General features: G+C 38.5%; 1 protein-coding gene across 2 annotated transcripts in view; it reads left to right on the top strand.

Annotated features, from left to right (window-relative positions):
- Positions 1–15520, top strand: part of PDE3A (phosphodiesterase 3A) — a 391731-nt gene that overhangs the window by 303256 nt on the left and 72955 nt on the right. Inside the window, exon 1 of one of the 2 annotated variants that reach the window (XM_042469407.1) lies at positions 1461–1717. The exons of the other annotated variant lie outside the window; for it this stretch is intronic. Coding sequence (XP_042325341.1) covers positions 1655–1717 — 63 coding nt within the window. The 5' untranslated portion in view covers positions 1461–1654. Of the gene's footprint in view, positions 1–1460; positions 1718–15520 lie in introns of those variants that run through there. 2 annotated transcript variants of the gene reach the window in all.

Raw genomic sequence — 15520 nt, 5'->3', positions numbered from 1 at the left:
TGAGAAGATTCTGTTCTTTCCCCCCTGAATCCTGCCTATGTTCTCATAATGTTCTTGGTTCATATCTGGTTGTGAAGCTTTGTTTTCCTTCTTCCTGCAAAGGAATTTGTGTGTAATTCTGTCTTTCCCTCCCTCGTTCCCTCTAATTTGAAAAGGTATATTTTCCTACAGATTTTAAATGCATGTATTATTCCCATTGTCTGGACCATGTTTCTGTGTATTTTTGAGTTATCTGGCTTTTTAGCTCTTTTGTACCTATTTGATTTCTCCAAATGCACCATAAGCCATGGAGATGTGCAGAGTTTGGAGCCATGGTGCACTTCAACTCAAGTAGAACTGGAGCATTTTTCAGTGACCTGCTCACAACAATGAGTTCTCTCATTTTGCAGATCTTTTCCAGCGCCATAGAGAATAAGGTCTCAGCCACTGCAAATGACAGCTGCTATGAAGTCTTGATTGGCTAGGATTACTATATCGTTTGTTGTGGCACCAGAGCTCTTTCACAGAGCAGGCTAAATGTATCACAAAGCTACAGTTCCCAAAATTCCCAAGCAGTGAGCCAGGAAAGTTAAAGTGGTCTCAAACTGGATTATTTCTGCAGTGTGTTTTGGACCTGCAGTGTGTTTTGGACCTTTCTGAGTGTACAGGATTTTGTTCCTATAGTTCATCCTCTGAGAAGATCCCCAACAATTGTCTGAGAAGATCCAGACAATCTGGCCAGGGTTTTGTTGGTATCAGAATGCTGCTATAGATGGCCCTTGCTCCTGTCACAAGAAAGAGAATTTTTCTTTTTTGAATGTCTCTGTTATCATCTGGCCAAGAGGACAAATGGACATGGAAACTCTGAGCCCCCCTCCCTTGTGTGCATGATTTGCATGGATGTGAATCTTCATCCAAAGGTTCAGACTTGCTTTGTAAGTATGCACCCTATGTTGATTATTTACATACCATGGATGTGAATACTTGTCAATCATAAGCTGTTTTTATTTCCTCTGAAAGACCTGCAGAGCATAGCTCTTTTTTAAAAAAAAAAGGAAAAAAGAAGCCAATTTATTGAGGATGCCATATGGACAGGATTTAGTTACTGATACAGTTCTGGTGCTCTTGGTTTACTGAGTGGGTGGTGAGGCATAACCCCTGGTCTACAGGGAACAGGCAGTCCTTCCTTTCACAGCCTTCATGAGAGGATGCTCATATTGAGTGAAGGAGAGGCACCCGGGTTTGGTGTGTTTTAATTCACTTTAAATGTAAAAGCTCTCAATTATATATAACAGAGGTGCTGCAATTTACCCTCCCAGTTCCTAAGCAACAGCTATTTTCAGATTGAGTGCGTCTGGTGTTGTCTACCTACTCCATGCGTCTATGAGGTAATTCATCAGCGAAGGCTGGCTCCCCACCACTAGCATCACCCCACTCCTTCTCCTTTGGCTACTTCCGTTTGAGAGATCAAGGCTCAGAAACCAAAAAAGAATTGGGATAAAAAAACGTACTCAATCCCTTATCACCACCAATCTTCTTTGCAACACCTTTGCAAACTAAAAACTTTTGGGATTCTCGGAAGTTGAGTGATGCAACTTATAAGATTGGAAGTAACGTCTTTGCCATTGGTTTGAAATTCTTCAGAGGAAAAGCTTTTGGAAAATATTGGGAAATCATGAAACGGAGACCTTTGCTCTTGCTGAAGCGCCGATGGGAGTCCATCCCAGTTATCGAGCAGGTATTGTGGCTTTGTTTTATAGTTCCATGGCTTGGGGATCATTGCAGCTCATGGGAGTTTAAGCAAAGAATTGGAGTTAATCCCTCTCACGTAGTTGTAGAAGCTTGGTGGTCACTGCTTGCAGTTCCTATCAGTATAGCTGTTAAGGTTTTGGCTTTAAACATATAGCTAATATGTCTCCTAGAGCTGTGGAAGCCAGATTATCTATTATCTCGAGTTGCTGAAAAGACTATGTGAGGGAGAGATTTTCCTCACACAAATGGAAGCCTGCATGACAAAAATTTGAAGAGCTTATATTGATGAGAGTTGCAGAAAACCAGAAAAGAAATTCAGTTTGCTAGGGGATTGTTGGTGAAGAATCCCATCATGAGTTACATATTTAAGTAAAGAATCACAGTGGGATGATCTCAGTGAATAAATGGCTGAGATGTATACAGAAAATTATGTTACATATATGCAAATATGCAACTGATTAATATGCTACAACCAGTTGTGGTAACAGTACTAGTAAAAACAAAAACAATTTTAAAAAGGTCATAATGATTATACTTTAAAGAGGAATGTTCTAATGCAGACTCTTGTTTAAGCCTTGTGTGACTGAACAGTGTACAGACTTTATTGTGCTTTGTGGCATATAAACACTTTGTGGCATATTGTGCTTTGTGTTTTATAAAGGTAGATTCTTCTGACATTTATTCAAAAATCTAGAATTTGGTGGTATGAGCTCCTTAAAAAGAAAAATAATGTTAGTATCTGATAATGTTAGCTCTTTCCTCCTCAGTTCCTGTGCAGAGATTGTGCCTAAAAGTTCAGTCTTAGCTCAAAAAGGCTCCATTAACTAAGATCTGAAATATTCCTACATTTATGATAGTGATTGTTTTAAAAGATAAGAGAGCACAGAGTGCTGACTCTACTATTAGGCAGAATGCAATAGCTGCCTTGGACTGCAGGTCTTGGGAGGCTACACAAAGGTGTTGCAGGAAACAGCTTTGTGCCAAATAGTGTGCATGCCTCCGCTACAGTAGACTGCTGTTTTCTGGTTGGGTGGAAAATGCTGTCCCATTGCCAGAATTGAAGAGAGTCAGCTGTCAATCTGTCACAAAATGAGAGTGCCTTGCTATCTTGTTCTTTGCCTCAGGCAGCATAATACCATGCACCTGCCCTGAAAGCTGATGTGGAGGTATACCTATTTAGTCAAAATCCTTCATGGATTGGGGAGAAAAGGCAATCAGTGGTCCTTCTTGGAGCTTTCTAAATGTTCTTCCTAAATGTACTTCTATGCATGCTGGCTTTGGCACGGCAGTGCTGGTTAGATTAAGCTACTGTTCCTTTATTTCGTATAAACAGGGGAGTATGGTTTCATATTAATATATTAACAATGATCTTAACCCAGGATCAATCTCCCATTTATGTATATGGTGAGCCAATGAAGTGTAGTGGTTTGAGCGATGGACTGTGACTCTGGAGACTAGGGTTCAAAACCCTACTTGGCTATGTAAACTCACTGGATGATCTTGGGTAAGTCACACTCCCTCAGCCTCAAAGAAGGCAAAGGCAACCCACCCCTGAATAAATCTGGCAAAGAAAATCTTGCGATAGGCTCACCTTAGAGTCACCATAAGTCAGAAACTATTTGAAAGCACACAAGAACAAACAAGTAGTAAACGTCATTAAGCCACGGCTTCCTCTTTGAGATGTATTGAGGAAGAGGTGAAACATTGAAGGTAATGTGCAGTAGGGGCAAAGAATTGTGTGTGCTATGATTTTGATGCTCTTTTCTGCTTTAAAAGACAATGATTTATTCAGCTGCAAGTATTACTTCCAACAGTTTAATGGACAAGGCAACTATTCTGCAAATCCCACCTGCTGGGTGGAAGTTTCTTCTGCTCAACAACATGGCAGCAATTACCATGTGATTAGCTAACTGTTCAAGTGGATTGCTCAGTTGATCACAGTTGAATGTTGACCCTAAGTAGGTGGATGATGCAGTCCCTAGGGGAATGGGATGTGCAGACCCTACCAGGTGACAACCTAAGTGTGGTACCACCAAACTTTAGTATGGCTTTTGGCAGAAATGGGCTGTGGCATTTGTTCACCCATGTCCCTTTAGGTGTGGGTGAGTGAGCCTTCTTTGTCCATCTGCAAAGCTCAGCGGGTGAAGAAATTAAAAGCCTCGCTTGCACCCGGAATGAGCAACCCCTCTCTTTTCTTCACCATGAGGCTCAGTTACCATTGGGTGACACCAACCCTAATGACAACACTGGCTGATGGTTGTACCATTGTGGCAAAAATGAGTAGACCAGTCATAATGGTGGGTGAAGGACATGTGGCTACCCATATGGGAATGGAATGCAAAACACGCCAGCTGTAGTTGGCATAGCCAATGCTAAAGGGTGACAGTTGCAGTTCAGTGTCTTCCATCCCCAGCCCTGCTTTACAGATAACTGGGGAAAATCTCAGATCTGTGGGAACTTAAAAATCAATGAATGCACACCAAGAAATACGAGTAAGCATCTGTGACTGTGATTTGCATTAGATCCAGTAGTGGTGAATTATGGGAGTTGCAGGCCAAAAATATTCAAAGCCTGCAGTTGCCTACCCTGCAATAAACAAATGGGAAGTAGCTTCTCTTCCCCCTTGCCTTCATCACTGTGGAGACAGAATATCCTACAGAGGAAAACATTTGCTGCAAAATACATTGGGCAAAGTTAGGAATTTCAAATATGTTTCCACTCTGTACAAAAGTGTTCTTTTGCTACCTCTTCCATCTAATCCACACTATGTCTTATATCTCTGGAATAGTCTTGAAGTAGTCTAAAGGTGCTTTGGATCACAGAGGAAGGTGATTTGATTTGATTTGATTCAAAGGACCACACTAAAAGTTTAGAATCTTGCTTATTGATCTGCCATACTCTGTAGCAAAAAATGAGTACTGAAAGTTACATACGTACCAGCTTTGAACAGCTGTGACCTGTCGATTAAGACCTGTGTGAAATGACAGTTTCTTGTGGGAAAAGGATATGAGCTTATTAGCCCAGTTCTCTTTTTTAAAAGGTTCACTTAATTTATAAGAGGAATTGCATTCAAACTAATAATAATTTTGTTGGTGAGCTGCCTTGGGTCCCTTCTGTCCCTTACGAATGAACAAACGAATGAATGAATGGGATAAACACCTTTTTGTTGAAGCAGGTTTTTAATTTGTTCTAATTATTTTTATTTAATAATGTGTTTTATTTATTTTTTCAAGCTTTTAAAATGTTTTTAAATGATTTTATACTGTTTAATGTGTGTATTTTTATTTTTTTTAAAATGTGAATGGATGCATGCATGAATGCCTTTATTTCAGTTAACAAACCATAGGCAGTATAAAAAAAAGCAACAAATTTTCTACAGTTACAAATAGAGTACAGAGCGCCCTTGCTTTATGCGGGGGATCCTTTCTGGACTCCCCCGCGTAAAGCAAATTACGTATATGCTTGAGCCCCATTTAAATGAATGGGGTTTGTGCATGCGGTGGCACAATGGTGCACACACGCCATGGGCACACACCCCATTAGTCCTTATGGGACCCACCACCCTTTCCTCCCTGCACAGCTTTCAGCATATGCATAAAGCCGCATAAAGCACACCTGCGTATGATGTGGATGCACTGTAGCAGGAAGAGTAATACATACACAGCATAAAAACGAACATGTAAAATACATTAGGACAAGGCTTTTGTTAACAGACTCGCCGCTTCATAATCCAACCCATAATCCACCCCAATTTTCCATAAGTGTTTGAGCCAGGAGAGAACACCACTACTCGCCTTTATAGCACATCATTTTACGAATTTTGATAGCAGAGAAAATAAACTTTGCAACTTCCTCTGTGATCTTTTTGTCCTCATCTGCCAATAAAAACTTCAGGTACCATTCAATTGTTATTTTTTTAAATTGACTTGCTTTGCGAGCTGCCTTGGGTCCCACTCTGGGGGAAAGGCAGCATATAAATAAATAAATAGGTAGGTAGGCAGGCAGGTAGGCAGGCAGGCAGGAAGATCTTCTCTAAAGATCTAATCAGAAGACTACTCCAGACCTGTATGCTGGTTCAGCAGAGTATCCCATCAAAAACATCATAAAGAGAATTTCTAACATTCCAGAATGAGATAAAGGGAAGTGGTAAAGATAATACAGTACAGCATTTTTCTTAATCTAGGGAATTCACTGGTTGAGAAGGTATGGGTATCAAATTTTCATACATATAGAACTCTTCATCAAACAAAAAATGTTTTGCAGAATTTAAAGACTTGCCACTTTACCAACGTGCTTGATCCAACTGAAAATAAAATATTCTTTAAGCATTTGATATCCTGCCTAGTTCATTGAGACCAACATACAGTGAGCCCCCCATATGTATTGGGATTTGGTTCCAGGATGCTCTGTGGATACAAAAATCCATAGATGCTTAGGTCTTATTATATGCAATGGCATAGCAAAATGGTGTCCATTATATAAAAGGGTTGGTTGAATCTGTAGATGCAGAATCTAGAGGACTGACTTTAGTATCTCTCTGAGAATTAAGATAAATATTTTCTGTTAAATGTTCCCATTTGAAGGCATACATCTGTTTTACCTTTTTTTTTTGCATTTAAACTGCTTGAAACAACAAAATGTAGAATGCAGAAAGGAGAAACGGTTCTACCGTGAAAGTTTTTTCTTAAATCTCTCAGAAAGAAGGATATACTTACTTTTAACATAAAAACTGAGGTTTTTTTTTAAACTAATCTGTTTTTTAAAAACATATTTCTACCAGATTACCTCCAGAATTCATGGCAAAAGAGAGTATAGTAATCATTCCTGGATCATCTTGATTATATTAAGGGACTGTAATGAGACTATCATGGTCTCCAAAGAGAACTGTATTCCAACATCAGGTTCTTCTACACATACATGGAGACAGATAAGAATACTTGGCTTGAGAGCTGCAAGCAAGCAATTGGCCAAGTGTATGGTTCCATGTAATTGCATTTGATTCTTAAGTCTTTTTATTTGGCACTAAGGCTATTTTTTTTTCATTGACATTAAGTCTGAAACTTGCATTCAGTTACACAATATATTACATATTTGTGGGCTTTGTTTTTATTAAGAGAACCCTGCCCTAATCTACATATTGCTGACTTCAGAACTAATGGAAGTAGTCCATTAATCTCTAAAAAACTTTTGTTGATGCAAACTCTGCTAAATCTGACAAAATAAATTCCTAGTCAGTAGCCTTTTAGAGTCGGTCTTGCTCAGTCATTTCAGCTTGGTGGTGGATAAATTGCATGTTTCAGTACTCCTTTCTTTCTGAACTTACAAATGTGGCATGGACCAGTGGCAATTGGTGGTGTTAGTGAGGTGGTGCATCTGCTCTGGGTTTTAGTCCAGGTTTTAGAGAAGTTATCCAAGTTGCCTCACCTATTTTGTGGGCTGGGTTTAGAATTTAATCCTTTGAAGTTTGGATTAAAATCTCAAATGCATTCACCACTCCAATAATAAAAGCTTGATCAGGCTTGGCCACTGGAGCAATGGCATCCCTAGGGTTGGTGTCACATTGTACGGTAACTCGTGATGTCACCCCCCCCCCATTGACCTCTTTCTATTTCACACCATACAAAATCCCTAGTAATGCTTTTTTGCACTAACGTTACTCATAAATCATAATTCCTATATGCCACTGAATGAATGCTAATAGTAGTGACATAAACAACTAGCACAATTAAAATTATAACTTCAAATTAAAATATCATATGCACAACCTAAATGTATTTACATATACACAGTGAATATTTGGCTTAAATGTGATGTTTTTAAAGATTTTTTTTAAAAAAAACAATTGATTTTTTTAAAAATATATTTTTATTTTTTTTAAAATGAAATTTTAATGTTAAAAAATTATGGAGCTTCTCCTTTCTCCTCCCACTGAGCTTTGCCCCACTCCCACCATCTCGTAAAGCATTTTTAAAGGAAGCAGGTGAATGCCACAGCTCATTTCTGACAAAAAGTAGGTTTTTAAGGAGCAGTGGTGTCACCCCCCTTAGGGTGTCACCTGGTGTGGGTTGCACCCCCCTAGTAATGCTACTACACTGGAGTATTCACTTTACATAGTAGGATATCTTTTTCTTTAGTGTAAAGGTATTCAGTTTCCCACCCCACCATTCTTCATGAGAGAATATTCATTCCCATTCTTCATGAGAGAATATTCAAAGACTGCAGTTTCCCTACCCATATGCTAATCCAATAAAATACCATGCAGAAAAAAGATGTGGCATATGGGACTTCTGATCTTGCAGCTTGGCACTGCTATTTGGTAATGATAGTCATTACTTTGTAAATCCAGCCAGCATAATTTCATGACTGCATGTTGTTCAATTCCTGCTCAGGCATCGAAAATGACTTTTGTGTAGTTCTGACGTTCAGCTGAAGAGGAAGGCAAACCTCCTCTGAAAAAAATGTTCACAAGAAAATCCTAGGACAAAGTCTCTGTAAGTCAGTCTATTTGGAGACACCTAACAATAACTATGTGAGTTACCATTCTCACTGTTTATAAAATCTCCTTGATTTACATTTGTTTCATATTTTATGGAAAGTTCAGATACAAATGGAAACAAAAAAGATTCATTTGGTACATGAAATCCAAATGACCAATTAGATCAGATGACATTATTTCAGGACGCTGTGATTGAAACATGACACGATTGGTGATGTCCTAGCTCAGTTTGACATGAAAGCTGTAGAAATGATAGATTCCAGTCATCCTCCCAGCTTCTTCAGTGTCTTTTCACACATGCTGTGGAGAAGAGATTCATGAATTCCTTTGGCTTGTAGAAAGGCAAATTGTGTAGAGTGGTGAATGTTTGGAGCACCGCCTGTAGAAAATGGAGTTTCATGTGAGCTCTAAGCTTTGTGGTTTATAGATGCAGTGTGCGAATAATGAAATGATGCCAAGTTAGTTTAGGGGAAAAGAGCATCGGGAAACTTTATGTGTGCCTTGAGAACATCCCCTTTCCTCTCACCCTGTTTTTCAAAACTCAGAGTCTGATATCTAAATCAAATCTGCAAATAAAATAAAATAAAATAAATGGTTGTGCTCCAATAATAATAAAATAATAATAATAAATATTTATCTATATCCCGCCTCTTCCGATTGAGGATCGAGGCAGGTAACAACAAAGTAAATACAATATACAACAATAAAAACAACAATACATCAAAGTTAAAAACAAATCACAAATAATAAAAATAATAAAACAGGGATTCAATTGGTTCTGGACATTATCAATTGGGGAAGGCCTGCTGGAAGAGAAAGGTTTTTGTCACCTTTTTAAAAGCCTTGAGTGAGGATAATTGGCTAATCTCTTCTGGCAGGTCATTCCAAGTTTTTGGAGTGGTGACAGACAAGGACCTCCAGGAGGTCACTGCCAGTCTGGTCTTTCTGCATTGTAAGAGGTTTTTCCCGGAGGATCGGACTGTACGGGAAAGATTGTATTGGAGGTATTTAGTATTTAGACAATTTTGTAGATAGTTTCAGGGTTCTTGTGAGGATGATATGTGGTGGACAGGAGAAACATGCAAGCTACCTGGAGCAAAGGCAGTCAATAAACCTAAAAAGTATATAAGACAATAACTTCTTTTCCTCTACCAATCAGGCTTTTGCTGCCACAATTTTTGAGCCAAGAGCTGCATCAAAATGTTCAGGAAATGCAAAAGCCAGCAATAACTACTAATTATAGCTCAACCCTATACATCAAGGATGGGCCAGTGATCTTTATTCTATGGTCCTAGGGCAACCCACCACTCTATGCCTCCCATACCAGCCCTGCCTATTAAGGCATATCGAAATTTATTATCATTCTCTCTCTCTCTCTCTCTCTCTCTCTCACACACACACACACACACACACACACGAACCCTCATCCCTGTATTCTCTACAGACTGTGAGGGTACAATTTCACAAGGCTTACAATACCCGGAGTTGTTACACATCATGGGGAAGGGACTGAAATCTGACATGATTTCCAGTTTCTTCCTGTTAGGAAAAAGGCTTTCTCTTGGTCTCTCTGCTGCTACATGAGCTCACCCATCCATTTTATAACTCCTTGGAGTGCCATTTAGCCATCCATATCAATTGCCTTAAATCCAGGCTAGGCTTTATATACTGTATTACCATTGATGGTAAAGTGACTAGGTTAATACCAGTATGAATCTTTGCCCTCTAATCAGTGATGAGAAACTGTTGTTGGCTGAGAATTCATAAAAAACAGGAAGCTGGGTTTAAAAGGAACACTGTAAAGATTCAATAATTGCTGAAGCTCATAAAAAGGCTTGACTGTGGTATAGCATGAAGGTAAGAAATCAATCATGTCACCTTAAGCTGGAAATGCACTTTTATAGCTGGATGAATGCTGTTGCTGCTGTTGAATCATTGTGGAAGAAGGTTTTATAGTTCCATGAATCCAACAGGCAATGGCTGGGATTGCCATTTAGATTCACAGTATAGAGAACACCCTCCTCTCTCTGGAGAACCACTTCTTCTACCACATAGAGTGTTCCTGTATAAAATGGCTCTCGCGTAGCTTGCTCAAACACAATTTTCTTACGTAAATGTTATTTTTAAAAAATGCATCATGAGCCGTTCACTTGATTCTTTGGGCTCAATCCAAACTTTCTCACATGAGTTCCAACAATACCAGCTGTTGGCTTCCATGTCAACAGGCTAGTGAATCCACCCCCGATTTCAGCCTGAAATTTAAAGAAGCAATCCAAGGTGCTTAACCTATTTGGGCATAGGGTTCACTGAGCAGCTTGGATAGCTCTTTTACAGTTCAGTTGGAAATCTTGGGTTACATGGGTCCAAAACACATTGCAGAAATAATCCATTTTGAGACTGCTTTAACTGCCTTGGCTCAATCCTAGGGAATCCAAGAAATTGTAGTTTGTTGTTGCACCAGAACTCTGTGACAGAGAAGGCTAAATGTCTCACAAAACTACACTTCCCATAATTCCCTAGCATTGAGCCAGAGCAGTTAAAACAGTCTCAAACTGGATTATTTCTGCAGTGTGTTTTGGACCATGGAATCCACCAGCCTCCACAGCGTCGCAGAGTGTATCCCAACCCAGAGGGATGTTGTATTTGAAATAATTAAGCCTGCGTGTGAGATAATCTTGATATTCCTTCTGTTATGTGATACCCACCAGACAACTCTCATCAGCCTTTGTACTTTTTCTCTGCAAGGTGAAAATCATGGTGCTTCATCTGAGCAAGGGGCTGAGAGCTGGTGCTGGCTGTGCTGCCAAGGAGGAGGTGGGGAACCACAATTGAAAAGAAATGTTTGGAAGTGGCAGTGGGGGTGGTGGCAGTAGTGGCCAGAGCACCAAGGCTGAAAGAGGTTGAAAGAGGCGTTGGGAGCAGCAGTGGCTTGGGCCAAAACTCCAAGTAAAATTCCAGAGATTATAAAATCCACAATAAGGCAGAATACCTCAAATCTGAGATGGATAGGACCATGTGTTCTGTGGCCTTGTGGCTCCAGTTTCAGGGAGAGGAGAGGTTTTTAACAGGGTTTCAGCAGTATAGATTGGGCCAGAGAGTTCAAAACATCTGTAGGGTGTCACATTGAAAAAGGCTGATTTAAATCTATAGAAAAGGTTATTTACACACTTAGAGAAACTTTAGCCTATTGATAAAATGATTCTTAGTTGATAAATTCATTTCTTAAACTTTCATAAATTTACATATGATTAAAACAATTTCTTTGATTGAGAAGAATAACAAGTTTCTTTCCTTTTATTTATATCACATATTTGCAAGTATGATGCATTTGTTAATGTCTTCAGCTCTAATATTTATTGCTAAACGTGGTATCAAAGATGCTATTGCCTCCAGGCCCTGATGTGTTAAACGTTCATGACTTTGCCGACATCAGCATTTTAACAAAACTTCAATCAGATTTTTTTTCTTCATACTGGTAATTTTTGGGTATACTGAGCCTGAAAACTAATACTCTCAGTAGCAGGTAATATATGTGATCTGATACTAAAAGAGCACACAAAAACTGACCATAGTATTCAGTTTTAGTGAGGGTTGCAATAGAGGAAAAAGCAAGTTTCTAGTGCTTGTGTTCATCCGGAAATGTTTTGAAGTTTGGTTGGTACAAGCTTAGTATAAAATTTATGGTGATCAGTGATATTCATGCCTGCACATCAAAATTTACCACTACACCTCTGTAGTTGTAATTGAATTTTAAAAGATCAGGGAACAGAGGGTTTGGGGGACATTTTATTTATTTATTTAAACTACACATCACTAGATTGTTTTTGTCTTCTCATTTAAAGCCTATGTAGGTCCTGAGTGTGAACGGGAAAAGCTCTTTGGACATACTTCATTTGGAAGGAAAGAGTGCTTCCTCATATTCCCTTCCCCTTCCCAAGTCATAAACTCAGGCCTCTAGTCAATAATTTTTAAGAGTTGCCCAGTGGGAGATCTTATGGCCAACAGACTGTGTTTTCAGCACCAGATGTTCTTCTTTACTGTAGATGGAAGCCACAAGTTTGTTCTGACTCATGGTGGATCAGCGTTCAAAATATATGACAAAATTAATGACTGGAACCAGCTAACAGAAATTTGTAAATGAGCCACACTGAAGTCAATTCTTCAACTCAAATAATAAAAATAATAAAAATTAAGAAGAAATTGTCCTGTTGGGTTGTATTTTCCATTTCATTGTGTAAGAATACCAAATTGCTCAATTACTGAGCACTACACAAATGGATGTCACAATCATTTTTGGTTTATCCACTCTAGAGAGAAAATCTGGAAAGCATCATCCCAGAACTAAAACTATCGATTAGTCTGAGTACATTTTATATCATATTTTCATCCAAGAAGCACAACACAGTACACACTGTTCTCCCTTCCCTGCTCAATTTTAATCTCACCACAGAATCACAGATTTATTTATTTCTTTAAGAAATATAGGGTGCAACCGGACTGATTGAAAAGTTTCAAATTTTATTCCTGTTCTTTCCAGTTTTATACTGGGTTATAATAAACTGGCCTAGGGAGCTGGTATTAAATGTCTCTGATCATATTGGGAGCTGACAGAAAATATTCTGGTATAAACAAAATGTGTATGCCTCTCCAAATTAAAATCAGTAGGAGCAACAAAACAATCTGGGAGTTTCCGGTCTGTTTAAGCACTTTGAATGTACCCTAAACCTATTTTTAGATGTAATGCTCCTTACAAATCAGCTTAGAAATTTTAAAACATACACACTCACCAAAAATACAGTACAACATGTGCATGTGAACACATGCACAGTAGATAGTAAAGATATTTTAGACAAAAAATAAATGTATCTTCAGTCATGTTTTTTTTAATAGCCAGCAGTGATGGGGTCATACATTCCTTCTTGGAAAAACAAAATTCAGCTAGATGAAGTTAATACTGAGAAAGCCCTTGTAACTAAATTCCCCTTGCTGGTAGCCCCAACTATAGATTCTCCATTGTTATCTTAATGCTTGGGCAATCTTGTGATTTTCTAACTCTCACCTTATCTGGAGATGGAGGCAAAAAGAAATGTGAGAGTCGTTTTTGCTGAATCTGGTAGTCATATGGTCTCTGGCAAGGCCTTCAGTGCTCAAGGGCTGTAACATCTTGGAGGGTTAACACCACATAACTTTCCCCCACAATTTCTCATTCATTTGTGAGACGTATTTAGTGCACCACAGAAGCTAATTTTAAGAGGACGGCAGAATTTTTATGAAGATAGATTGACAGTGTATTTGTCATGCATCCTGAATTTACAAAATGTTCTTCCAACATCTTTGCACTCAGTTATTGTGAAAGATTTAAAACTCTGAAGTCCAGGAATTCTTAGTAAACCGTCAGGAAAGTAGTAGAATGAAGTCTCCCAGAGCTGTTGCTTTTGTTGTGCTTTAAGTACGTCATTAATAGCCCTGTCCAAGCATTTCCTTTCATGAGTTCACTTCTGCACATTCATTGGCTCCATCCCCTCTTTTGCATTCCCATGTTCTAGTCCCACAATCCACAATCCATTGAGACAGAGTTTTGGCAGCAGAGGATTACTGTCCCATTGTTATTGTGGTGGTGGTGATGTACCTTCAAGTCATTTCATCTACTGCTCTATAATTTCACACACTGACTGTATAGGGATTCACAATAAGAGAATTTTGTTCAGTCTACATTTTTAAACACAAACCAATCTGTACCTCCCAGGCTAAACCACAGATCCAACTACAGTTACCCTTCAGATTGCATACCTCCCAGTTCATATTCTCTGCTCAAAAATGCATACAAAAAACAAAGCTTAGATGTAATGCATATTGAGGGGGAATAGGATAATAACATCCCTTTGGCAAAAAACATAAGGATTTATTATTGCATTATTTTACCCATGGGTAAAAAGCAATATTTACATCTTGTTGCTTTGAGGACAGGGAACTAAACAGGCTTTTAGTTAACATTTTGAAAGGTTTTTGTTTGCTTGTTTTTGTTTTTAAATAGACAATGTTATTATATTTAAGGATGGATTTTTTAAAATAAAATGAACTAAAAAGTAACAGGAAAGTTTTAAGTAAGGTAATAAAATATATACCAGTTACAGTAGTGTTAGTTAGTGGTAGCAAGTTATTGTGGGGGGAGTTTTTCAAACAAATTACACAACCAATTACTTTGGAATGAGGAACCTTTCAGAAGAAATGAAATGCAGATTTTAGGAGAAAGTGCATGCAATTTAAATGCTATGTGTGCATGTCAGTGGCAACACATAAAACAGAAAGGAGTTGTGACAGAAGACATCTAAAACTAACATGGGCTGTGGATAGTTTGCCTTAATTATTCCTACATCATAAAGGAAACTTCAATTGAACATCTAAAGAGCTGTAAAGTTGTTATGAACTGTTTTGGTTTGATAAAACTTTGCCACCTTTATCTTCTCTGTATGCCTAGCTCTCTGTACTTTACAGTGGTTTTTCTAAGAATTGATAGTATGACTAGTTAAGAAATCTCTGTTTTATGATAGTCTACGTTCCCACCAGTTCACAGAAAACACATTTTACAAACACGTATTACACACACCCCAACTGTCCTAATTGAGAAAAGACAACCCCAATCCTCCTTTGTCCCACTTTTTAAGCTGTTTTTAAAATGTCTCCATTTCTGTCTCCACCTTTCATTTCCCCCCCTTTATCCTCATTTTTGCAAACCTAATTCAGAGTACAAAAGTAATGAGAAGAGAGGAGGGGGCAGAATCTTGTTTTTCTCTGTAGGCTCAGGGAAAAGTTAACTACTGGAGCCTTTCCTAGTTGGTATATTCTCTCTCACTTATAACGTTTGCCATCTTGACCACACTCTAATGTTGCTTGGCCACATTTGTCACAATTTCATCTAAAACAATTGGATAGTATGACATTATTACAGTTCAGAACATCCTATGATTTCCCTCAACAGCAACAGCACAGACTTGTTTTTTCCCCATACCCTTTCCTCTCCTCATATAAGGCTTAACATAAAGCTGAAAATATATATTTGTTGGGTATTTCAGAGTTTTTGATGTTGAATTTATTCTGGCTAGTCAAACATGTGGTCATCTGTACGCTAGATTTTAATTCTATGGATGTGAACAAAGGCTTTCTGTGCCTTGCTTTTTTCTGTGTATTTCACAGTTTGATAGGGTTGATAACTTTTTATTTGTGTTTTTAAAGAAAACCTTCTTTAGAAGGGGGTGATCTTGGAATAATTGTGGGAAGGATTGGAGTGCTTTA

Source organism: Sceloporus undulatus, chromosome 5 (assembly GCF_019175285.1).
Source record: "Sceloporus undulatus isolate JIND9_A2432 ecotype Alabama chromosome 5, SceUnd_v1.1, whole genome shotgun sequence".
NCBI classification, from domain to species: domain Eukaryota; kingdom Metazoa; phylum Chordata; class Lepidosauria; order Squamata; family Phrynosomatidae; genus Sceloporus; species Sceloporus undulatus.
This window is presented reverse-complemented; position numbering and strand designations above follow the sequence as displayed.